This window comes from Mustela nivalis, assembly GCF_964662115.1.
Source record: "Mustela nivalis genome assembly, chromosome: 4".
Lineage (NCBI taxonomy): Eukaryota > Metazoa > Chordata > Mammalia > Carnivora > Mustelidae > Mustela > Mustela nivalis.
In genome coordinates, this window is record NC_139023.1 from 27,900,969 (window position 1) to 27,928,454 (window position 27,486).

A 27,486-nucleotide genomic window follows, 5' to 3' on the forward strand; every position below is an offset into this window, starting at 1 on the left:
TAGGTGGGTTTGGCGGAAGAGATGTGGGTGGAGGATGGACCTAGTGAGTGGCCCCGGCGTTGTTTCTTGCCGATGTTACTTCTTGGAACGGCTTTTTGCAGGTTTTCATTTCCGTTTCACCCTGCCTGCCTTTGTTCTCCCTTTGAAAGGCTGAGGGCAGCGCTGGCTCCATGGCTGGTGACCTGGGCAGTAAAGGGCACAGAACCCTGAGCTCAGAAGGGTTCCAGTGGGGTTGGAGAGGGGCTCTGCTCTCATTGTCTTGAAATTCTTAATAACTTTATATTTATACTTGGGTTTTTTAAGTTAAGTTGGGTGGGACCATGGAGCATGCGTGTGAGCGGCAGAGATGCCGTCGTAGTGCATGTGCGCATGCGCGGGCATGCGCAGACAGTCACAGTGTGGGAACGGCGCGGGTGCGGAACAGCTGGCCTGGTGTCTCAAAGCACATGCAGGCTGCTGAGGACCATCTGGGGTCCCACGAGGTCTCCGGGTGCCCAGGTCAGGGCCTGGGCGTGATTGGTGGCCTTGATGGGGCCACAACAATCGGAACCCAACAGAAGCGGGTTCTGAGGGTGACAGTGGTCGCTCTGGCCCTGGGCTAGCGGAGCGGCTCCGCTTGGGAACCTGTGGGAGGTCGGCCTGGCTGGCTGGTCCTGGAGCCCCGTCCCTGCGGCATTTGCACAAATACCAACTCTTCAGCCTGAACCCTGAGACGGAAGCTGCTGGTGTGTGGGCTGCAGACTTTGTAAGTAAATTATTACATAATAACAGCGTACACATGAGCATTGCGATAAGCATTTATCAGAGAGTTATTAGAATTCTTCAAAGAGTTTAAAATCCTTGGTTTTGAATGCTGAAACGTTGCAAAATGAATATCCGTAGACTTAGAAATAGAAATCACATTTAACTGTTGTCAATGGAGAAGAACGCTATTTTCGAATGAACTTCAGATGAACCATTTATTAACAAGGAAGAGAATAGAAAAAGAAAATTTCCCATAAAATTGGCAGTATGGCTATAGAATGTATAAACAGGCATTTTGAATTGTCTATACATTTTGAAGCCGCTTTTGCTTTCTTGTAAGATCTCCGCAATTTACAGGAAATATCAGAAGAGCCATTAAAATGCCACTCTATAAATGTACATTTAAAGTTAAATTCAGACTTCTATGAGACAGATCCATATGAAGAGTTAAATTTTTTTAATTAAAAGTGCTCTAGGAGAGGGGCGCCTGGGTGGCTCAGTGGGTTAAGCCTCTGCCTTCGGCTCAGGTCATGATCTCAGGGTTATGGGATGGAGTCTCACATCGGGCTCTCTGCTCAGCGGAGAGCCTCCTTCCTCCTCTCTCTCTACCTACTTGTGAACTCGGTCTGTCAAATAAATAAAATCTTTAAAAACAAACAAACAAACATTAATTCCTTTAAAAAAAAAAAAAAGTGCTCCAGAAGAATCACCAAGTCTAGAAATACTAAAATTTGTATTTCAAAAGAGTTTACTAGAAATCTATCCTAATGTTTTCACAGCCTATAAAATACTCCGAACAGCAACCAGAAAATGTGCACCAAAGATTCTTGTCAAAATGGGAAATTAACAGAAATCATTTGCCAACTTGCCTTTTTGTTGAGCTACATACTGAAGCCATTTGCAATTAAGGGTCTGCCTTCAGCTCAGGTCATGATCCCAGGGTCCTGGAATTGAGCCCTGCATTAGGCTCCCTGCTCAGCGGAAAGCCTGCTCTTCCCTCTCCCACTCCCCCTGCTTGTGTTCATTCTCTCACTGTGTCTCTCTGTGTCAAATAAATAAATAAATATAATATTTTTTAAAAATAATAATGATGTTGCTAAAAATATAAATTCATAAAGGAATTTGTAGAAAAGTGAGAACAATCTCACTAATCGTGTATTTTTATTTATTGTATCATATTACATTATGGCACAAAAATATTTTTGTGCTATTTGTAAGTTTATGTTGTTCCTCATATATCACTATAACTTCTACTATGTTTTACAAATACTAAACTATTTTTAGAGGAAAAATGTTTATATTTTAGTATCCTTGAAGCACTTCTTTTTTTTTTTTTTTTTCCTGCAAGGGGCTCTGCATCTTCATTTTCCACTGAGCCCGCAGATTATGCAGTTTCTCCTGGCTGGGGGACCAGTCTATCTGTTGAGCTTTCATTGTTGCCTTTTCTATGTCTGCTGCAGAATAGCATTCAGTCCCATAGCTTTTTCTTTGCCCTCACACATATAGCTCTTTTCCAGTTTTTAAAGGATTTGGGTTACTTATGATGAAGGAGACAGAGAAGAGTCAGAGTCAAGGCCAAGCTCCTCCTCAGACCTTTTCTGTTTCTTCGCTTGGCTTTTGGCTACTTGGAAAGTCAGAAGCACACATAGCTGAGAGCTACAAAAGCACAGTTGGTTTTTGGTTGCACTGAAGCCTGATACAAGATTCATTTGCATGTTAGAGTAGCATCCCTGAGTCTTTTTTTTTTTTTAAGTTGTAATTATTTATTTATTTGAGAGAGAGAAAGAGAGGTAGAGGGAAAGGGAGAACGAGACTCCCCTGTTGAGCAGGGAGGCTGACACGGGGCTGGATCCCAGGGTCTTGGGATCATGACCTGAGCTGAAAACAGCTGTCTCTATCCTCATCTCTAGAACCTGTGAAGATACTACGTGACACAGCAATGGTGAATTAAAGTTGAAGGATGGAAATAAGGGCTCTACCCATCTGCCTTTAAAATGGGGAGATTCTTTCGGATCATGTGGGTGGCCCCAGTGTAATCACAGGAGTCCTTAACAGTGGAAGAGGGAAACAGGAGGAGAGTCAGAAGAAGAGATGTGAAGCACTCAAAAGAGCAAAGAGATGCTATGTGACTGGCTTTCAACACGAGGAAGGGGCTACAAGTAAAGGAATGGGGACAGCCACTAGAAGCTGGAAAAGGCAAGGAAACGTTCTCCCCTAAGAGCCTCCCTAAAGGAAGACAGCTTTGTTGGCACCTTGATGTTAACCCAGTGAGACCCCATGTCAGACTTTGCAGGCCTGAGAGAATAAATTTCCATTGTTTTGGGTCACCCACTTTGGGATCATTGTTAACTATAATAGGAAACTAATACAGCACCCTTGAGTGTTTATATTATTAAAAGGGCGGGCTCTAGTGTCAGACTTGGTGGATTTTAGGAAGTAGGTCTTCTCATTAGTTTGTTAGGGGAAAGTTTCTAACTTTTCCAAGCCTTGGTTTCATCCTCTGACAAATGAGGTTATCATCCTTATGGCTGTGTGCTAAGGGAAAAAATGAAGGTAAAGCCTTGAAGACCTAGCCTGCTAAATAGAAAGCACTTGGTAAGTATTAGCTTAAACAAAGTCATGGATGAGGATAGGAGCCTCTTTGGGGCGCCCTTATTCAGCCCGCCACAGAGGCCTTGACATCTTACTCATCATGTGTGCCTCGTGCATATGAAAAGCCACCTGCTAATGAGTGGCTCAAGCAGGTGGGCCTTCCCTCCCACCCCACTGATTGCCCTCCTCTTCCTCCTTCCCATTCCCCTCATCAGAGATGCTACGTTCTGGAATCTCTAGTCGCAGTCCTTGATTCCAGTCTGATTCCGTCAGTTCTGGTGGAAGGGGAGCCCAGGGTGGCCGGCATCTTGGCCGCACAAAATCACTAGGGGATAATTGCTGTTTGATTCTATTCCTGTAATATGAGTGTTCAAGAGACTCAGGGATGGGGCGCCTGGGTGGCTCAGTCAGTTAAGCATCTGCTTTCAGCTCAGGTCATGATCCCAGAACCCTGGGATCCAGCCCCGTGTCAGCCTCCCAGCTCAATAGTGGAGTCTCGTTCTCCCTTTCCCTCTACCTCTCTCTCTCTCTCTCAAATAAATAAATAATTACAACTTAAAAAAAAAAAAAAAAGACTCAGGGATGCTACTCTAACATGCAAATGAATCTTGTATCAGGCTTCAGTGCAGCCAAGAGCCAACTGTGCTTTTGTAGCTCTCAGCTATGTGTGCTTCTGACTTTCCAAGTAGCCAAGAGCCAAGCGAAGAAACAGAAAAGGCCCAAGGAGGAACTTGGCCTTGACTCTGACTCTTCTCTGTCTCCTTCATCATAAGTAACCCAAATCCTTTAAAAACTGGAAAAGAGCTATATGTGTGAGGGCAAAGAAAAAGCTATGGGACTGAATGCTATTCTGCAGCAGACATAGAAAAGTCCCCTTCATTGATACCACCTTTTCTCATTTGACCCTTGGTCCTCTAGGGCCTTTACCCAGGTATCCTTACTAGATCCACAGTCTTTAGATTCACTCTTTCCTATTTTTCATTTCCTATTTTTCAAAGATTCCACTCTTTCTATTTTTCACTCTTTCCCAATTTTCCAATATCTTTTAAAGAAAGAGAAATATACAGAGTGCCATTGCCAAAAGTATTAATCATTGCTCTTGCCTTTATTGTTCATGGTCTCTGTACGGTCTTATAATTTCTGCCGTGTCCAGCACAGGGCCTTCTGCACACAGTCTGCAGGATCCTTGGCGATTGAATAAATAAGAAGTCCCCAGGAATTCCCCTTTAACTGACGGCTTTTGTCTTAAGTTAAATGAGTAAAATCCAAACTGAGGAATTCAGCTGGGAAATATTTAGGCAGAGAGACCTCCCAGTAGCCCATCAAATCAAGCCAATTTTTATAAACTATTTGGCCTCATTTTTCTATCTACTTGTAGTAAACAGCCCTGGAATGGCTGTCCCAAAATTTTCTTAGGAGGGTAGTTGCTAAATACTATTGGCACTTTTCTTCAGAGCTATTAGCACAGAGAACTTTGGAGCTTATGATTCTAACATTTCAGAAGTACCTTTCTAGAACTATGGCCTTTCCCTCCAATCTGGACGTCATTCTAGCAGGCATTTATAATGAGATTATCTCATAATGAGATCACCTGCTGAGAAACCCATTTCAGTTCCATGAAAAACCATATTATGTACAAATTACAATTCTAAAAGTGTATAAAAAGCCACTTGAAAGAGAACTGGCTGAGGGAAAACTGGATTTCTAGAACTATTGGTTGTTATGAGAATGGAAAAGCCAGTTCCCAAGTGAACGCCCAAAGTGCGTCTTTGTGTTCCGTAATGCATTGTTCTCTAAGGATGTGTATTTTTGCATCTGTGGTTAAAATGGAAAATTACATTAAAAGGTGACTTTATTTTAATATAAATACTGCAAACACATAAAATACAGTTGTTTTCAAGTACTGTCGTGCACTTGGGCACCTCAGGCAAATGTTCTGTCTCTGTTCTGGTCTCCCTCTGGTGGTTGGTGTTAGGAAAGGTGCTGGCTTGAAAGTAGTCCCTGAATTTCCTCCCTTTGGCATTTTCCTGACACTTAAATCTGGACAGCATCTCAGAATTCTTTTATTCTCTTCTGTTAAATACTGATCAGCTTAGGACCATTTCAACAATATGGGAAACTTTCTTATTTTAACAAAAATTAGTCGGTCTGCCACCTTACCCCCTGTTGCCATGTCAGAATCCGTTTTGACTGTTAGGAAACCCAACCTGTTTTTTGTGTGTGTGTGTGTTTTTTTTTTTTTTTAATCTCTGTGACTTATTGTTGGCATAATTTGGCCAGAATGTATCTCTTAATTGGGCTGTGATGTTTTCCATCTTCTTTAGAAAAGCCCTGAGTTGAATGCAAAGTTTACTTAACTCACCTATATGCCCATCATTCTTCCAACACCCATGGTTCGGCAGGAAACCGAATAGACAAAAACTACTGCCCTCACAGTTTCTGTTCTATGACATATACCAGTATGGTTTACAAAGATATAAATTTTGTAAAGGCTGATTTTTGACTTCACACGTGAAACTTTTGTATAGCTAAAGAGACTAGCCATTTAAAAGACAAATAAATGATGATCTGGGGGAAAATAATGGCAACAAAAGGAGGCCTCAATAAACTGACACCAGAGAAAACCAATAGAAAAATGCGCAGAAGATGTAAGCAGGCGTTGGTTGTGAAGGACTTTTCATTTTTCTGAAGAAATCATTGGCAGAAGTGGGATTTCATGATGTCAAATTTATCTGGTTAAAGACACAAGCAGGGGTGCCCTTTCGAAAAGCCTCGCCGCTGAAATTCCGTCTGTGTCTTTACAGCCTCCTAAGATTGAAGGTCTCAGGCAGAGACCTTAAAGCAGAGAACATATGGAGCATTCCCTGTAGCCATTGCCCAGGGTCTTTGTGCTGAGTGTGCCTGCCATCTTGTGATCTTGCTTGGAAACTACACCCTTTTGGCAAGTGGGAGAAAATAGACCTTTTCCCAGTGGAATCAATCACCCCTTTCCTGAGCTCGGTCCCCTTACCCATCTACCACTAGCTGACCCCTGTACCATAAAGTTTCCCAGGGTTAATTTAAGCACATTAGATTGATCAACCACTCACCTCTTCTTGCCTGGGCTCATTCCGTCCTCAGGGACTGGATCATTCTGTCTTGTTCACAAGGACATTACTCCTGTTTACCAGTACAAAGAAACGCGAATACTGTGAAAATTTTGGAAAAAATTTTAGCAGGGTTTTTTGCCCCCCTTCCTCTGAGCCCCTTGGGTGTTGTGTACCCAGTCTTCTAGTCTCAGCAAGGTCGCCGCTCTAACTCTGGAATGCAAGTTAATTAAATTGTGCTTATATTTAGTTTTAGGCAAGGTTGATTTTTCTCCATGTTAGGTTTAGTCTGTGTGGCTTTGTTATATACAATCCCGGTAACTAGGGATACTCGGAGAAATTTTATGTGGTCGTGCTGTGAAAGTCATGCCGTGGTAGAAAAGGAAGCTTGGGAGAGAGAATGCAGGGACCTCAGTGTTCGCCGGTATGTAAATCATTTAACAGAACACAAATGACTTAACAGTGAAAGTCAACTCTCCTGGAGCAATTGACTTCCTTTCCTGTCTCTAAGCCAAAGAAAAGTTAGGAATTCTATCCCTAGATGCTGTAAGATTGGTTCCTGTGTGTGTTGATCTCTTCAGAGCCAGGCTCTTTTCCAGTTATCTTGGTTCTTACAAAGACTCCGGTGCCCCCACCTTCCAGGTCTGAGTAGTTGGTGCTATAGCCAGAAAGCTGGGGGAAGGGACTGTCTAGTTATTTGCAGGTTGTTAACCCTTTAAGCACAAGGCGTGTTTTAATACCTTGCCATGACCATCTTTCAGGAGTGAATTACACATTTCCCAGCCTTTGTAAATAGAACATACAGGGCATTGCCCAATTCTGTGTCAGCTGCTTTATATCCATTACTGATGAGTACACCAAGGCAATAAAAGAAGACCGAAGCTCAGGAAGGTTAAATAACTTGCCCAAACCAGCACAAAAGGCTGATTTTATTTATTTATTTATTTATAAGATTTTATTTATTTATTTGTCAGAGAGAGCATAAGCAAGCAGAGTGGCAAGCAGAGGCAGAGAGAAAAGCAGGCTCCCTGCTGAGCAAGGAGCCCGATGTGGGACTTGATCCCAGGACACTGGGATCATGACTTGAGCCAAAGGCTGCTTAACCAGCTAAGCCACCCAGGCATCCTAAAAGGCTTACTTTAAATCCAGGTTCATACTTTTTCTCCAAGATTACTTTTATTTTCATATCTCAGAATATTATTGTGAATAATTACTTTTCTGGTCTGTGGATCCAGTCACCATCAGTATGGATATTAGAGTGAGTATTTATGAATTAATTTCCTCACCATTAACTTATTTTCTTCTAATCGTAATACCATTTAGGACTGAAGCTTCCTGATAATTTGGGAGTGGTTTAAGCTTAGAGGGTCAGATAATTGGATGTATCTAGGCTTTCCCACCTCTGCCTTGACCCAAGCAATGGAATACGTGTGCTGTCCCCATGGGCTGCTGCTGTGTGAGAGTGAATGAGTGGGGTTTGCTGCCATCAGTTAAGAGGAGGGAGATGAGGGGCCCCTGGGTGGCTCAGTCATTAAGCAGCTGCCTTTGGCTCAGGTCATGTTCCCTGGGTCTTGGGATTGAGACCCACATTGGGCTTCTTGCTTCTCCCCCTTCAACTCCCCTTTCTTGTGTTCTCTCTCTCTCTGTCAAATAAATAAATAAAATCTTAAAAAAAAAAAAAAGAAAGAAAGAAAGAAAGAAAGAAAGAAAGAAAGAAAAGAAGATGGAGATGACAGAAGGCCTGCAGCAGAGCTCTAACGTAGGGCTTCAGAATCTCAGCATCCAGCTCCGAGCTAGCTGATGTGGAAGACAGGTGAGATCCTACGGTATCGTGAAGATCAGCGAATTTTTAAAGATGATAATGCTTGGAATACTAACAATAGGGAATAGGTGGGAAAGTGATACAAAACAATCTTCACAGAATTTGTAGTAAATTTTTAGACATTAGGCCAGAACTGTAATCTGTTCTTGAAAGATGTTTTCTCTAAGTTCTAAATGTATACGTTTATTCTGTTGCTGGATCTCAGACCATGTAATACTGCATCATGGACAGTTTATTCCAGCTTTTAGACTGTCAGTATATAAAATGAGCCAAAATAAAAGAAACTAGGATTAAAAGTAAATTTGGTTTGAATTGAAAATGATATTCATGAACTCTTAACTTGTAAAATGAAATAGTCCAATTTGCATAGCCCAACAAGTAAGAAAAATAACATGGACTAGCCTTTCAACTGGATTATTATTTTTTTAAAGATTCTATTTTTTTATTTGACAGATCACAAATAGACAGAGAGGCAGGCAGAGAGAGAGGAGGAAGCAGGCTCCCTGCCAAGCAGAGAGCCTGATGCGGGTCTCAATCCCAGGACCCTGAGATCATGACCTGAGCCGAAGCAGAGGCTTAACCCACTGAGCCATCCAGGTGCCCCTAGTATACTCTTTTAATTTGATAATTCTTGCTTGGAAGTTTTTCCTTTCTCCCTCCCTTCTTTCCTTCTTTCTGAATGGTGAATATATATGTGTGTGTATGTGTGTCTATATATATATAATACATATAAAAAATATATATAATATATATATTATATATAAAATACAAATGTGTAATATGTAAAATGTAATATATAATATTTATACTATATGTTATATATAATTATAATATATAAAAGTAATATTATATAATATATTATATTTTTATATATTATATATATATTTTTAGTTCTGTTTAAACTTCTGCTTGGCAGTCTATTTCTGGCAATCTCTGATCGTAAAGCTACCATCCTGCTTCTTATTCTGCTCTTTCTCCTCTCATTCAATTTAAAATCGTCTGAGCAGGACTTTGCCTGCCTGCATTTCATACTGTGATTTTACTTGAGACGTTGAATGATGACATGGAACTGCTTTCCGAACTCTGTTCATGTTCTTTCTCCTACCAGAGTGCCACCTGTTACAAGGCTAGTTTTGTTTCCTTCTGATGATTTTGAGATAATTTCACAAGGACTGGTTTTTCTATAGAATGATAGGTCCTCTATCATGCTGTTGGACAGGAAGACATATACTTAGTTCTTATTTTTCAGGACTTTAAGCTGAAGGCCAGATGGCAAAGTTTCCGTTGAATGAAAGCATAGCTTTCTTTCAGAGAGAAGACAAAAAAAGGAGTAACTTAGTCGAGGATATTTAATTGGGGGAGTTGTTTTGAATTTTCTTTTTTTTTTTTAAAGGGTTTTTTGGGTTTTTTTTAGATTTTATTTATTTATTTGACAGAGAAATCACAAGTAGGCAGAGAGGCAGGCAGAGAGACAGGAGGAAGCAGGCTCCCTGCTGAGCAGAGAGCCCAATGAGGGACTCCATCCCAGGACCCTGGGACCATGACCTGAGCTGAAGGCAGAGGCTTTAACCCACTGAGCCACCCAGGCGCCCTTGAATTTTCTTTGAACAGAGATAATTTCTTACTAATTGCAACATGTTATCTAACAGGCAGAGGGACCTGGAGTTGTAGTGAGTGAAGGAACTGGTTTTACCTGGTCTTGGCAGCAAAGGTATGGGCACCACAGATCATAAAAGAGGAAGTCACCATGGTAGTTCTAGTTTTAGAATATCTAAGTTAAGAACTCTCTAAGTGCATTTATTCTACTGGCATTTACTGACTAGTCACCATATACTGCTTTGGAACAAAGACCTGTACCTTCAAAGGTGCTATAGAGTCCTTTGCTTCCTCGGTAATGAATGAAAATGTCTAGTAGAGCAATCTGTTAGGAAAACAAAAAAGATGTTTTATCGTTTCTGCATTTTCAGAAGAGAGAGACCAGCATCGAGGAAGGAAGGGCTGAACAGAGATCATGTGGCATCACCTGGTGTCGGGTGGCATGGCAGGAGGATGTTTGGAGGGGGTGGGTAGAGGGGGAGGTCGGGGATGTAGGAGACGTTACCCTAGGCTTGAGGTGGGAGGAGTGGCTGAGTTTGGCCATGTTCCTCATGGAGCAAGGACTGGTGATTACTTGCTTAGGGGAACAGGCAGGATCTCGGAGGGAAATGTTGGTATGGGGCAGCCGGTAAGCTTGACCCTGGTGACCATGACCCTGAACTCTGGTATGGGTCAGACATAATGGAGAGCTCTATCTAGGGTAAACCCCAAGGACTTAGAACCATGTGCCCCTCAGCAGCTCTCAGAGGAATTGAAAGCTGGAGTCCTTTCTTGGGCTCTTCTAGGTCCCAGTAAGTCCCTTGGATCCTTGCACTGTCCTAAGGAGGCTGAAACCCCTGCAAAACATACCTAAATAATATTTTCTATCACTTTTTTCAGTAGGGAAGTATGAATTAATCTGATTTAGAAAACTAAAGTGATGTGGCATTTCTTGCACCGTAGTGTGACGGAGCTAGACGCTCGCCCGCTGCGCCTCCGGGCAGGGCCATTCTGGGCACACCTGTGCTTCCAGGTCTCACTTCTCACTCTCACTTCCCACGTTTTATAACTTTCCTGAACTCCCAACTCCCACCACAAAAAATACTTCTCTCTCTGATAGCCCATTCTTTCAAGTCTAAATATAATGAGCTCAACAGCCTATAATTAAATTTAGAACTAAGTATTCATAGCCAAAAAAAGTGAATTAAAGTATAATCTCTCTCAGGCTTTAAACATTTAAAATCTTAAGGGTGAAGGGTGTTCAAACTTGTTTTCAACAGCAAAAGCCCATTTCCAATGGACTGACATATGGAAAGTAGACCAGGATGGAGCTCCCTGACTGAAGTGGAGTAGGGGGCTGAAGACACCTCTTGAACCCATGTCGTGACCCCAAAGCCCCCTTTTTTGGCATCCTTGGGTTCATCTGAAAACCACCATTTTATTTTATTTTATCTTATTTATTTTATTTTATTTTAATTTTTATTTTGTTATTAGAAGATTTTATTTATTGGAGAGAGAGAGCACATGTGTCTGAGAGAGAGAGAGAGAGAGAGAGAGAGAGAGAAAGCGCATGAGCAAAGAGGAGGGGCAGAAGGAGAAGCAAACTCCCCACTGAGGAGGGAGCCTGATTTGGGACTTGATCCCAGACCCCTGGTATCATGACCTGAGCCGAAGGCTGACAGTTAACTGACCAAGCCACCCAGGAGCCCTGAAAACCACCATTTTAACTTAAGAAATGAGTAATGTGGGTGTAGATTTGGGGGGGGAGGTTAGACACATCTCCACAAGCTTTGGAGAAGATTATTTTAGGTAGAAATATCCTTTCAGTTCTTTGTCCTACCGTACAAGCAAACGCCACCAGAAGGCAGACTTGTCTGCAGGTTATTTCATCAGCACTTTATTTCCCTACCAGTTAAAAGAATAAAACTGTAAGATGTTTATTGATCCCTGGGATCATAACCTGAGCCAAAACCAGACACTTAACTGACTTAGTCACCCAAGTCTCCCTATTTAATAAATATTTAATTCTATTAAATATCTCATTCTAGACTCAGGACGGAGCAGTGAGGAAATCTGATACAGTGCTTTCTCTCAAGGAGCTTATACTCTAGAAGAGAGAGCTAGAGAGAGGCAATAAACAAATGTCCTCTGCTAATATAAAGCATCGTGAATCATCAAGAAAATCTTTTTTTTTTAAGGTTTTATTTATTTATTTGACAGAGAGATCACAAGTAGGCAGAGAGGCAGGCAGAGAGAGAGGGGGAAGCAGGCTTCCTGATGAGAAGAGAGCCCCATGTGAGGCTCTATCCCAGGACCCTGAGATCAGAGCCTGAGCTGAAGGCAGAGGCTTTAACCCACTGAGCCACCCAGGTGCCCCAAGAAAGTCTTTTTTTAAGCAGTTTGTAGTTCTGATGGTCTTGAGCATCGGCAGTATTAGAAGAGTTTAGCACGGTGCACCCTGTTTGATGGATGCCTAATAGATGTTAAAGAGGGTAAAGAAGAGAATGAGAGGATTTCTCGCCTCAGAAGATAAATACGTTTTCTGAGGAAGCCACGTTTTAGTGATTGGATTAGAGGAACTGATAGCTACAAGACTGGCTTCAATTTTAGATTGTAACTATGTTCCTGATGTTGATGATTCCCCACCCTGGCCTCCTGTGTCTTCCAGACTGATCATTATTTATTTGATCCAAGCCAACCTGTAGACAGAACTCAGTACCACTCTGCTCCCCCCAAAGAATGCACTCATGCAAAATCGTTTATAAAAATGCTTTTTAAGAAACCCTACCTTCCTTCTTATATCACCTATTTCTTTGTTCTCTTCTGCAGCAAAAAAGTTGTCCTTCCTTTCTGCACTACTTCCTCTCCTTTTATTCTTTCTTCAACATAGTGCAGTGAGACTTCCATCCTCTTCATTGAAACCACTCTTACCAGAGTCCCAGTGACTTAACAATGCCAAAATCTCATCCAGACACACTGGCATTAAATTGATATGCTGACAACTCACATATTTATATTTACAATCCTATCCTGTTTCTCAGACTTGAACTTATATATCCAGTTGTCTACTCAACATCCTACTTGGGGGTCTACTGTGTATGTCAGAGGCAACATGTCCAAAATGCTAGTCCTGATTTTTTTCCCCATGGTTTCTCTCCTCCAATTGGCTTCTCCACTTCAGGAATTGGCAATTCCAGTCATCTGGTGGGCTGGAAACTTAAAGTCCTCGTTGGCTCTTGTCTTCCCCTCACAACTCTCATCCAATGGGCTGGGAAACCCTCCAGGCTCTACGTTGAAAATACAGTCAGCATCCAGTCATGTCTTGGCACCTTGGCAGCTGCTCTCTCCAAGCTGCCATCACTCTCTGTGGATAACTTCAGTGGATTCCTAACACTAGTTCCCACTGCTTTCTTTGCTCCTCTGGAGTATTTTCAACACAAGAGAGAAAGACACTTAAAAACCCAAGTCAGATCGTGCCACTTTTTACTGAACTTTGTAATGACTTTATTTTTATCTAAGTTGCAAAGTCCTTGCAGAGCCCCAGGTGGTTGACCCTTCCCTTCCACTCTGCTTCATCTCTTTCTGTATTCTCCCTCACTTGCTCTAATGAGGCCACACAGGTTACTTTGCTGTTCCCCACACCCCCGCCAGACATGCTCCTGCCTGAGATTCTTTGTGTTGGGACTTCCTTCTGCTGAAATCTTCCCCTGAGAGTTGGTTAACTCCCTCACCTCTTTCAAGTTGTTGCTTTAATGTCAACTTCCAATGAGGGTTGCCCTTGGCACCCTAATTAATAGTGGGACCTGTCCTACCCCACCTCCTCATAATTTGTTGACTGTCTTCAAAATAAAATGTATTGCCTCATCATTTATTATAAAAATAACTTTTTATTTTATTATGTTTATTGATATTTGTCTCCCTAGAATATAACCCCCACAGAGAAAGGGATCTACTCTTTACTCAATGATGTGTCCCAAGCTCCTGCAAAGGGACCAACTTGGCTTAATAAGTGAGAAATAATTGAGCTAAAGAATTAGAGAACAACATAAGCTTTGTTAATTCCACATGGCAGATGGAGGAAGAAATACACTTCCCATTCCACAGAAAACAACTTGAAATATCCCTTTAGAGATTTCTGTTTTGTAAAGGGTCTTCTCTGTACTGTGCTCTCAGGGAGACTCAACCAACTTTTTTTTTTTTTTAATCTATCTCTCCCCCAAGACAGTACCCAGCAGCAGCACTGGCCCCTCATTCTCCCCATGGGGTTCCTTTACCCCTTCATACACAGAGTTCTCTGATACCCATGCATACCTACCCCAAACATTTTAATGATTAACAAAGTGAAGATTGTTCTAGTGAGTGTGGCTTGGAAGGCAGGGGAAGCCAAGTTTGCTTATTTGAGTGTATCTTTGGATTTTCTTTCTCCTTTCTCATCTCTCATTTTTCACCCCAGCCCTTTTATTAACCCAGAGATACAGTGCTCTCCCCAAGAGGAATTCTTGTATCAGCTGCTATAAAATATTATACGTATGATATATGAGATATAGTCAAATAGCTTTGTAAAAGGAAAGAGCAATAGTGGTTGACAGTAACTGAACTTCTGTAGAAATTCTGTAGAAATCTGCTTAAAAAATAAGCCTGTAGAATGAAGAGCTAAAAGACTCTTAGTATAGACTCAGGTGATAACAGTCTATGCCAGGTCAGCTTTCTCTTCAGAGGCAGCGTTGAACTTGAGCTCCAGACTTTATACAAAGGCTCAAAGACTGGTGAATGAGGACATTATACAAGCTGTGATTGGTAGGCCATTTCTGAAAGGGACTCCAAAAACTAACAATCAGAGTATTGAGAGCATTTGCCAATATAAATGCTGCCCATAATACACAGGCAGAAAGAATATGAGAGGGTGGAAGCAGTTGGAGAAACTCTAAAGGTCACTTCAGGAGATGGATGTTATTTCAGCAGTCTGTTATCAGAAACCAAAATACTAAAAAGACCTGGTCATCCTCATAGGTATATACTCTTTAGAATCCAGAGACTTCTGAAATCCAAGTGATTCAAAATTATTCCCATCATCTGGAAATGTAAACTAGTGTTTTGGGCAATATACCTTTGTATGCTGCTATCATTGCATTAATATCGATCAGGTGCCACATAGGCAAATGGAAGTCAGCTTTGGTGGTAAAGTATCTTTACTTGGTAAAAGTATCTTTATCAGATGACAATCCGTAGAATATATGCTACACAAAGGCAGGGGAATATTTTTGTTTTCTTCACTGATGTATCTCTAGGTGCTGGGATAATGCCTAGCACATCATAGACACCCAGTAACTATTCGTTCAGTTAACAAACGAATCTTCCACTGATCAATCCGCCATCAGTTTAAAGTCCAACATGTACCTCTTAGAATTATAGAGGATGTTAGTGGAAATGGTATCAAAATTATATAACATGACTTCTCCTCAAGGAATCTCCCTTTGTCACCTTAAGGACTAAGTCAAAAGGCTGTTTGAATGAAAATGATTGTTGTAAGAATGTGAAATTTATGATTGAAAAATATGTACAGAAACTTCTGAGCTCTCAGAATGTTCTCCTAAAAACCCAGAGGTGAGATGGAATGTCATCTCATCTGGTCCAAATCACCTGAAAAATAAAGACAAACTTGAACTTTTGCTTGAAGCTGATGCCTTTGAACTGACCACAAATCAGGTGACTACACAACCGGCCTGGACAAGAAACAGGGCATGGGTGTGGTGTGAAGGGCTTGGACTAAAGCTCAGACTTCATCAATCTGTGTCTATATGGCTACATATATGACTTTGCGCAATTGTTGTCTTAACCACACGACACTCCAGTTTCTGTATTTGTAAATCATCATTTCCCCTAAGGAAGTTGTGGTAGAATGCCGGCCTGTCTACTTTATGGGGGGCTCTTTGGAAACTCCAAATAAGATGTGGTTGAAGTACTTGGCTAGCTGAACAGTTTCACACAGAGAAAGTGGAAATTCCGAGTACAAGTTAAGGAGACATCAAACAAAGTATACAAAAGTTATTCTAAGTTTACAGAAATACTATTAATTCATGAAACAATGAGCTTCTAAAGGGAGACTAAGAAAAAAATCTACAATGTCCTAAAACCAAGGGCAGCCATGTCTCCCACTGAGAACCACACAAAAGAAGTCAGTTTCTGCGCGATCCGCCAAGACAGTGGGATCTCAATAATCAGAACAATGCAAGCAATCTGTTTTAAATTTTATCCAGATTTGATATAATCATATGCAAGAAATGGCTTTACTGGAGTAGAATATATGGGGTCTTAAAGATGAAACCTAGATGTTAGGAGCTAGGTAATGTTGAACTTTCAGCTACATTTCTCAAGGAATTATCAGAGCCATAAGGTGGGGAATGCAATAATTCTTCTGAAGAATTGCAGCTGCTGAAATGCAGACAGATGGAATTTCTGCACTCTCTAATATAACACAGAAACAATCTCAACAACAGGATAAACACTTATGCCTTGCAAATTTTCCCTCAACCCTAGAGAGAGGATATTGTATAGATTGGCCAATAAAATCTTAGTGTTTGGATTTTCATTTTATATCTGGTTTCCTGTGTCCCTTTTTAGAAGTCTGTTTTTGTAGGTATAGGAATGCGGTCCTGTGCTGATTCTTCTAAGACTATTTGAAATATAAATGTGTTTCATATTTTGGCAGTTGAAGTTCATAGATGTCCTTTGTATCAATACTGAAATGGTAGCATGTGATAGAAAACAGACATTTGTTGTTGATTTTACAATGATTACACATGAAGTACTATCATAAGAATCTTAACTAAATCAACTACTACTTAATGTTCAGCAAATCAAAATTCTGATTTCCTTGATAACATTGGAAAATAATTCGTTAATTGCATTTTTCTTTGTTTTTTGGCAGTATATGGTGCTTTATTGGGATTAAGTTGACTTTTCCCCATCTATTAACGAAGAGTCTCCTGAGTGCCCACCACTCTCCTAGGGCCCAAGAACAAGGGAAATGTGACAGACCTGGGCTTCACTGCCTGGAGCATTCAGTCTGTACTTTTCCGTATTTCTAATTCTGAGTTAAAATGTTCTCTGTTTCCTGGTTCTCTTTAATTAGTCAACAGGGTTCATTTCATCAAAGAATACATCGTTCAGTGAGTGGTGACAGTGAGCAGGACTGATCACACAAGTCAGTTGTGTGGAGGAATGGAGACAAGAAAGAAGTCTTCAAGGGTTGTGTTTATTTACTGTTACTCTAAATTGAGAACCCATGAAAAAATTAACTTCTTTTCCAGATTAAAAAAAATAAAACATGAAAGCCTGTGGCATGCCCCAGCCCTAAGCTCTTCCTCATGCCCCCACCCTACACTTTTCCACTGCCTTGCTGAAGCCAGCAGGCACACACAGTCCACATAGGGGATGCTCCTTAATCATACTGTGGTGAGGGGGGGGGGCATTCCTGGGTACCATAGGACTATAACTATTGGAGAGACAGTTCTTGGCATGCTAGATACATGCACCCCCGTGCAACATTATTTACAATAGCCAAGAAAGGGAAGCAATGAAGTGTCCTACACAGATGAATGGTTACAAATGAGGTGGTATATCTACACAATAGAAGTCTTACTATTTACAACAAAATGGATGGACCTAGAAAGTATAATGCTAAGTGAAACAAGTCAGACAAAGACAAATACCATATGATTTCACTCATATGTGGAAACTAAGAAACAAAACAAAGAAAAAAAGAGACAAAAAATCACTTTTTTTAAGATTTTATTTATTTATTTGACAGAGAGAGAGAGATCACAAGTAGGCAGAGAGGCAGGCAGTGGGGGGGGGAGCAGACTCCCCACTCAGCAGAGAGCCCGGTGTGGGGCACGATCCCAGGACCCTGAGATCATGACCTGAGCTGAAGGCAGAGGCTTAACCCACTGAGCCACCCAGGCGCCCCCCAAAAATCACTCTTAAATGTGGAGAATAAAAAGGAGATGGGGGAGGATGGGTGAAATAGGAGATGAACAGTACACTTAGGATGAGCACTGAGTAATGTATAGAATTGTTGGATCTGAAACTAATATAACTGAAACTAATGTAACTGAATGTAACTAATGTAGCTGAAACTAGTATAATTAATTAATGATATGTTAATTATACTGAAATTTAAAATGATTAATTAATTGAAAATGGATTGAAATCAGAGAGGGAGATGAACCTTGAGAGACTATGGACCCTGAGAAACAATCTGGGGGTTTCAGAGGGAAGGGGTGGGGGGAGGGCATAACAGGATGATGGGTACTGAGGAGGACATGTGCTGTGATGAGCACTGGGTGTTATACTTAACTAATGAATCATTGAACACTGCATCAGAAACTAATTATGTGCTATACAGTGGCTAACTGAATATAATAAAAAATAAGTAAATTTTTAAAAAATGGATAGAAAATCTGAATAGACATTTTCCCAAAGACATACAAATGGCCAACACATCCATGAAAAATGCTCAAAACCATTAATCATCAGGGAGATGCAAATCAGAAGCACAATGAGATATCACCTCACATCTGTTAGAACAGCTGTTATTAAGGGGCATCTGGGTGGTGCAGTCAGTGAAGCACCTGACTCTTGATTTCAGCGCAGGTCATGATCTCAGGGTTGTGAGATCGAGCCTTGTGCATCAGGATCTGGGCCTACTTGGGATTCTCCCTCTCTTTCTCCTTCTTCCCCTCCCCACTCTCCCCTACCACCCCGCCAAAAAAGGGGTATTATCAAAAAGACAAGAAATAACAAATGTTGGTGAGGATGCGGAATAAAGGGTACCCTTGGGCAATGTTGGTAGTAGGGGCTTTTACTGCCCCATTGGTATCAATGGATAGATTATCTAGACAAAAAAAAAAAAAAATCAATAAAGAAACACTGGCCTTAAATGATACATGAGACCAGATGGACTTAATAGATACTTACTTACAGAACATTCCATCCAAAAGCAGCAAAATACATATTTTTCTCAAATGCATATGGAACACTCTCCAGAATAGATTATATGTTAGGCCAAAAAACAAGTCTTAATAAATCTAAGAAGACTGAAATCATATCAAGCATCTTTCCTGACTACAACAGTGTGAAACTAGAAATCAAATAAGAAAACTGGAGAAGTCACATATATGTGATTAAATTACTTGATATATGTATACGTGTGTGTGTGTGTGTGTGTGTGTGTGTGTGTGTGTGTGTGTGTATTTTCTAAGAAGGAGGTTCATAGCAATGCAGGCCTACTTCAGGCAACAAGAAAAATCCCAAATAACAATCTAAACTTACACCTAAAAACTAGAAAAAGAAAAAAGCTCAAAGTTAGTAGAAGGAAGGAAGGAACAAAGATCAAAGCAGAAATAAGCAAAACAGAGACAAAAAATAACAGAGAAGATGAGTGAAACCAAGAGCTTGATCTTTGATAAATAAACAACATTGAAAAATCTTTATCCTCACCAAGAAAAAGAAAGGGCTTAAATAAATAAAATCAGAAATGGAAGTGGAGAAGTTACCACTGATGCTACAGGAATATAAAGGACCTCAAGAAACTATAAACAAGTATATGCCAGCAAATTGGACAACCTAAAAGAAATGGGTAAATTCCTAAACAATCTTCCAAGATTGATTAGTGAAGTAAAAAGTCTGAATAGACCAATTATAAGAAAGATGAATCAGTAATCGAAAACCTCCCAACAATAAATGGACGTCTAGGATTAGATGGCTTCACTGGTGAATTCTACCAAACATTTAAGGATTTAATACCTATTATTCTCAAACTTCTTAAAAATTGAAGAGGAAAGAACACTTCCAAACTCATTTTACAAGGCCAGCATTGCCCTGCTACCAAAACTAGACAAGGACACCACAAGAAAGAGAGGTAGGGAAGGGCGGAGGAGTGGGGGAGGGAAGGGAAGGAAGGGAATGGAGAAGAAAAACTATAGGCCAGTATCTTTGATAAACATAGCTGCAGATATTCATGACATTTTTCACAGAAATAGGACAATCCTAAAATTTTAACCACAGAATTTCCCAAATAGCCAAAGTAACCTTGGGAAAAAAGAATGAAACTGGAGCTATCACACGCCCTGATTTCAAGCTATTTTATAAAGCTATGGAAATCAAAACAGTAAGGTATTGGCATAAAAACAGACACATGGATCAATGGAATAAAACAGAGCCCAGAAATAAACCCATGTATCTATGGTCAAGTAGTTTACAACAAAGCAGGCAAGAATAAACAATGGGGGAAGGATGGCCTCTTTAACAAATGGTGTTGGGAAAACCATACAGACATATGCTAAAGAACAAAACTGGACCACTGTCTTATAGCCTACACAAAAATGCACTCAGAAATGGATTAAAGACTTGAATGTAAGACCTGAAGCCATAACATTTATAGAAGAAAACATAGATGGCAAGCTCCTGGACATCAGTCTTAGTGATGAATTTTTGGATCAAACTCCAAAAGCAAAGACAACAAGAGCAAAGCTAGACAAGTGGGACTACTTCAGACTAAAAAGCTTCTGCACAGTGAAGGAAACTGTCAACAAAACAAAAAGGCAGCCTACTGAATGGGAGAAGATATTTGCAAATCATACATCCCATAAGGGGTATGAAGAACTCATACAACTCTAAATCCCATAAGGAGTATGAAGAACTCAGACATCCCGTAAGGGGTATGAAGAACTCATACAACTCTATATCCCATAAGGAGTATGAAGAACTCAGACATCCTGTAAGGGGTATGAAGAACTCATACAACAATAAAACACAATCTGATTTTTAAAAATGAGCAGAGGATCTGAATAGGTATTTTTTCAACGAAGGCATACAGATGGCCGAAATCACATGAAAAGATAGTCAACATATAAATCATCAAGGAAATGCAAATCGAAAGCACAGTGAAGTACCACCACCTGGTTACAATGGCCAGTATCAAAAAGACAATAAATAGCAACTATTGGCAAAAATGTGGAGAAAAGGAAACCCTCCTGCACTTCCGGTGGGAATGTAAATTGTTGCAACCGCTATGGAAAATAACATAGAAACTCCTCAAAAAATTAAAGATAGAGCTACCATTAGATCTAGTAATTCCACTTCTGGATCTTTATCTGAAGGGAAGGAAAACACTAAACTGAAAAGATATATTCACCCCTGCAGCATTATTTACAAAAGCCAAGGTAGGTAAACAACCTAAGTGGCTATGGAAAGATGAAAGGATAAAGACAATGTGATACAGGGCGCCTGGGTGGCTCAGTGGGTTAAAGCCTCTGCCTTCAGCTCAGGTCATGATCTCAGGGTCCTGGGATTGAGTCCCACATCGGGCTCTCTGCTCAGCAGGGGGCCTGCTTCCTCCTCTCTGCTTGCCTCTCTGCCTACTTGTAATCTCTGTTCTGCCTACTTGTAATCTGTCACATAAATAAAATCTTAAAAAAAAAAAAGACAATGTGATACAAAAGAATACTACTCAGCCAAAAAAATAAAAAATAAAAATGAGAATAAAAATGAGATCTTGTCATTTGTAACATCATGGAGGATAATTGCTAAGTTGCTAAGTGGAATAAGTCAGACAGAGAAAGACAAATACTGTACGATCTCACTTACATGTGGAATCTAAGACAAAACAAAGGAACAAAGGTGAGTTCAAGCCCTGTTTATCAGAGATTTGGGCCTACAGTTTTTCTTTTCCCTTCCCTTCTATAACTTTTTCTGTGCAACTTTGAATAGCTTTCTAGACGGATAGGATTTGGGGTTTTGTTTGTTTGTTCAATTAATAGTACTTCGTTTTTAAATAATTTGCAGTTATTAAATAAAATACTCAATTTGCTGTGCCCCCACGCCCCCCTGAGTTGTGCAATTGACAAGGCTCCCGTCCTCTGCTCTGAGCATGGGAACCTCTCGCGCTGCAAGCCTCCTGGGGAGTTTTCTTTTGCTTTTCTCGGGCAGACACACTTTGTAGGCTTTCCAGGTAAATTTCATGATTAAGGTCCTAGGGGGCCCGAGAAAACTCGGCGAGGGGACTGGGAAGCAAATCTTGAAGAGCAAGGAGGGTGTTCTCGCTGTTCTTTGTTTCTCCGGACGTCTAAAGGAAAAGGGCTGCTTCTGACCGGGTCTCCCTGCCTTCTCTTCCAGCGCTCTGCGGGGGCGGCGAGAGCTTTCTGTGCGCCAGCGGCCTCTGCGTGCCCGGGAAGCTGCGGTGCAACGGGCACAACGACTGCGACGACTGGAGCGACGAGGCCCACTGCAGTAGGCGCGGGGCGTGGGGGCCGGTGGGGGCGGGGCGGAGGGCGGAGCGGGGTGGAGGTGGGTGGGGGTGGGGGCGACCCGGGCTGGGGCCCGGAAACCGAGAACAGACCCTGACCGCCGGCCGGCGGGGGCGTGGACTTCTGGTAGTTTGCCTTCCCCACGCCGGCAAACGTGGGGCGGTCGGTGTGTTTGCGCCCCTTTCAAAGGCGCGATTCCCGTAGGTCGCAGTGGGAACGTGTTTTGCATCAAGTGGCTTAAAGTTGGAGGGAGGCTTTTTGTTTATTTTGTTTGGGTGAGGCTTTTATTTTTGTTTTGAAAGCTTAATGAGTCTAAAGGTCAGTGTGTGTGTGTGTGTGTGTGTGTGTGTGTGTTTTAAAGACCAGGTCAGTAGGCAGATGTTTCACCCTCCGGATCCTTGACATTCCTGACACAGCATGCAAAGCCCCTTGTTTGCTTACGCTTTCTCTAAACGGGGTGATATATGGTCCTTGGTGCTAACTACTTTAAATGCGTGGATTGAGAGATTCAGACATTAAACATCGTCAAATTCTTTACTGTGGATTTGGTCAGTTGTTTTGATTGAATTGGTCGGTGGTATGTAAAATGCTGTCCTAAGCTCCTTGGGCTGCGGTGTAAAATACCCCAGACTGCATGATTTAAACAGGAGAAATTTATTCTCCTAAGGTTCTGGAGGCCCGGGAGTCCAAGGTCAAGGTCAACGAGGCTCAGTTTCCGGTGAGAGTTCTTTTCTGGGCTGCTAGGCAGCTTCCATCTTCCTCAGTGCTCACTTGACCCCTTTGGAGGCAGGGAGGGAGGTAAGGAGGGAGGAAAGGGGGAGGGAGAGGGTCTCCCCCCTTCTTAAAAGGGTACTGTTAGATTAGGGCCTCACCGTTATGGCCGCATTTAACTTTGTCACCTCCTTACAGGTCCTTTCTCCAAATATTTGAGGGTTATTTGAGGGTTAAGACTTAACATACACATTTTGGGAGGACATCAACATTCTGTCCGATATATATATCGGACAGAATGATGTGTGTGTATATGCATACACACACATACATAGTGTCCTATATGTGTGTGTGTGTGTGTGTGTGTGTGTGTGTATAAATATATATATAAGCTTTCAAGTTGTTCCGTGCTTGTACAATGGGTAAGGAAAAATTAGCTTCAGTAATATAGTGCAGGATTTGCCTCCAAAGCAGAGCCACATGCAATTATGTTGTAATTGCTTTTTACTGGTTATATGATCAGCAAAACCATCAATGGTAATATGATCCCATCTTACCATGGGTAAAGCTTTGCTTTACTCCCCATAGTTGCTGCCAAGGCTGTATGAGAGCTCTTAATTGTCAACCTTAATTGAAAGGTTCTTATTGTCTGTTTGCCAGGTAGAACACTTCTTCCATGTGAGGGTTAGGATACTTATTTATCATAAGTTTTGAAAGGCATTATATTATGGTAATATTTTAGATGGGTGTTTCCCAAACTGGTGTTCCATAGTACTCAAGCCCTGAAAATTGCTTGAGAAATAAGCAAGTTTGAGAAATGCTATCAGAACTACTTTTTAGAGAGTTACAATACACATTCACGCATTGTAAGTTTTGAGAAATGCTGTACTTTTATAAAAGATTTACTCACTTTACTTAACTTGGTATTTCCTCGAAATTATTTGTTCATATATACCCCCACCTCTATTTATGTATTGTTTTTATAATTTGGAATTCTCTCTTCAGAAAAACCTGTAGCATATGATTGTACATGAAAAAGATTTTCATAGGATGTAGCCTTACATTCGGCCGTATTGCTGTGGAGTTAGGAAGGAATAATTTATAGAGCACTCACAGTAGGTTCAATAGAATTATATCCAATTTATGGGAAATGTGTTAGAATCTTTTCCTTACCTCCCAATACGGCCCATGGGATATTATTAAAATTCTGCATGTGCCTCCCCCCCCAGCGGTGGGCCACCACTGGCTCGCCATTATGTTCCTTCATTGCACCCAGCGCATGGAGCGTTGCACTTTAAACAGTAAGAGATGGTGCCGCATCGGTTGAATTGAATTGGAAGGAGTAAATTTTCCTAGTCAGCGACTGAACAAACGAGGTATTACTGTTCTGCAAGGTATATATCACGTCCTAAGGGTTGAAGAGTTTATTAAGGAAGATAGAGGCTTTCCTCAGGAGCATACTTTAACACCCATGTGGTTTGGTCAGCTGAGGAAATAAAATACATCCCCTCAGAAAATTTGCCTACACTCGGTTACACCTTGAAAGCTTCACAGGTAGTTGCTTCAGAACTTTCGAGGGCATTCGACTCGGAGTTTCAGCATTCAGTGCCCATGGCTCTTTAGTCATTTATGGAGGGTGCCACCCTCCCACTGTCACCGCCCTGTGGTGAAGGAGTAGTGGAGTTCTGAATTAGGGCATGGAGGTAAATCAGAGCGTGACTGCAGCCGCCATACTCCTGAGGGGAGAAGGAAGTTCTGCTGGGCTTTCCTAATGAGGAGCAGAAGAATATGGCGGCTCCCAGGGTGCTGGCAGGGGATAGGTGGAGGACGACTGCCTTCAAAGAAAGGAAGGGAAGGAATTATTTGTCAACTATTCTAGAAGAATGAATTGACATGATTTGATTTAATTTTTAGCCAAGAGGTATTACCTTTTTGTGCAGATGCAGAGCTGAGGTTGAGAGTCATGAATGAATTTGCCAGTGATTCACACTGCATGATTTGAACCTGGTCCTCTGCTATTTGTTTGTTTTTATTGAAGTGTAATTGACACACAGTGTTATATTAGTTTTAGGTGTGCAGCACAGTGATTCGACAGCTCTGTATGTTAGTCAGTGCTCACAAGTATAGTCAACGTCTGTCACCATACAGTATTGTCGACTATATTCTCTGTGCTGTATACTCTTCTTCCCCATAACTTATTTACTTTATAGCTGGAAGTTGTACCTCTTACTCCCCTTCACCTATTTCACCCATCCCCTGACCGCTCCCCCTTTGGCAATCGCCAATTTTTTCCTTTGTATTTAGGAGTCTGTTTCTGTTTGTTTGTTTGGATTTCTAGATTCCACATATAAATGAAATTGTATAGTATTTGTCTTTCTTTGTCTGACTTATTTCACTTATTAGCATAATACCCTCCAGGTCCACCCATGTTGTCTGCAAATGTCAAGATCTCATTCTTGTCCATAAAAGTTCAGATTTGGTGAACAATTATCTTCTGATCATTTATAGGAGAAGAAAACATTTATTTTTGGATGCTCTGTGACACTTTGGGATGTAATTGTCTATTATACCATTAAGCCAAGTATCTGGGACTCCTTACTGAGTTTTCTCCCTTAACTAATTATGTTGTTTCTCAGTCTCTTCCACTAGTGTTTATAGAATGAATGCATTTCCAACCACCTGGAACAATGTTAGCAGTGTGGTGAAAAGATTTTCAAAAATTAAGAAAGTTTTCTTTGAGAAATTTCTAACTCTGTGACTTGAGGCAGGCTACCTCTCTATTCCTGGTTTTCATTGAAGCCATGTGCACATAGCATCTGCAGGAAGCCCCACCTGCAGGAATCCTAATTCAGTTGGTCTGGAGCTGGAGCCCAGCAACAGCTTTGCAAAACCACCCAGGTAATTCTAACATGCAGCCAGATTCCAAGCCGCTGGACTAAAGGGGGTCTGGTGTGTCTTTTGTTTCTCACCTATAATCTTTTGATTCTATAACCAGCTCTAGAGTGGTGTCTGGCCCACAGCTAGTGCTTAGCAAATGGATAATGGCTGTCACATAGAAAAAGCTTCAAGGGAAATGGTTGTCACAGAGAAAACAGGCGCTACCAAGTCCACATGTTTTATGCCACGTAAAATCACTGTCAAATACTTTTGGAAATCATTTGCTCGGATTTGGGTAAAATTGGTTGACTTATGTTTTAGTATAATTATACGACATATTTTACTAATGATACCTTGTACTAATTATGACGTGTTAACTACTTATTCTAAGTATAGTTAATTATATGAATAACCACAAAGTGTAGGGATTACTCATGTAAACTCTTGAGTCAGGCTGCCGGTATTCCTATCTCTTCTTTACCATTTCCTGCTTCTGTGAACCTGGGCAAGTCACTCCATCTCTCTGGGCCTCTGTGTCCTCCTCAGTGAGACGGAGACAGTAACAGTAACTGTCTCTAGAACTCCTGTGCAGAATAACGAACCCTTGCCTATCCTGCATATAGACCACTGTCTGACACGCTATAACGCTGAAAGAGTGTGAGGACTGATGGTTGCCGTTGTGAATATTGGGATCTTATTCACTATATGGTCCCTCCCCTTCCATCTCCCGCCCCGACCTCACCTCCATCCACCTGCCCAGCGCCTCTCACCTCCAGGCTGTCAAGGATGCCCGCTGAAAGTCATGGAGACAGCTGATAAAGGTCAGGGGATACTCTGCAGAGGAAACAGAAACACTAAAATAGCCACAACAGCTTTATTTATTTATTTAATAGATTTTTATATCTATTTTAGGGGGGGAAGGAGCAGAAGGAGAGGGAGAGAGGGAGAAGCAGACTCCCCGCTAAATGTGGAGCCAGACACGGGGCTCGATGTCATGGCCTGAGATCATGACCTGAGCTGAAACCAAAGGTCAGATGCATAACCAACTGAGCCATCCAGGCGCCCCAAATCTGTAACAGTTTTAAAACCAGTACCACATGAAGCTATTTTAGAAGGGAAGCAATCCAAACAGCACAAAATAAAAACTGGCATTCCAGGTGATGTTTCTGAATCACTAAAATTGACTGCATTTACTCTATTCTTTTTACTAAGGAAGGAAAGTAAATAACAGAAATATTTCCATTCAAATAATAAAAAGGAAAATAGTACATTCTGCGCTGAAGGAAGAAGCTTCAGATGTCTGGAAGGTCCACATCTGTTTCAGGAACCAATAAAACTATTGAATCTTCTTGAATTCTTGCTATGTGTGAAGCATGTTCTAGATACCCAGGGAATTTAAAGACTGTTAAGACATGGTTCCTTTCTTCATGAGTCTTTGAGTCTAATCTCACATATAAACATGGAGATGATTGAATATGGTACTTTAGAGCAAATATAATAGAGGTGATGTTAAAAAAGCAAAATGGCCTAAACAAAAAGAGAGGGGTGGTAGGTCCTTTGAGTACAGATGAGGGCAGGATTATGAGGAGTTATGTTGGTGTGGAGAAAGCTATTAGAAAGATGTGGTTGAAACTAGGCCTTGGACACCAATGATGTCCAAGAAAATCTAATTTAGTGACTCGAAAGTGAGGGCAGTTTTGCCACCCAGGGAGCATCTTTCAGTGTATGGAGAGGTACTTGGTTGCCATAAGTGTGAAGTTTAGAGGAGGAG

The 27,486-nt window shown here is 41.3% G+C and overlaps 1 protein-coding gene across 4 annotated transcripts in view; it reads left to right on the forward strand.

Annotated features, from left to right (window-relative positions):
* CORIN (corin, serine peptidase) overlaps nucleotides 1-27,486 on the forward strand; it is a 246,408-nt gene that overhangs the window by 132,085 nt on the left and 86,837 nt on the right. For all 4 annotated transcript variants that reach the window (XM_082728362.1, XM_082728363.1, XM_082728364.1 and 1 more), the window contains one exon: nucleotides 21,997-22,110. In XM_082728362.1, coding sequence (XP_082584488.1) covers nucleotides 21,997-22,110 — 114 coding nt within the window. The remainder of the gene's footprint in view (nucleotides 1-21,996; nucleotides 22,111-27,486) is intronic.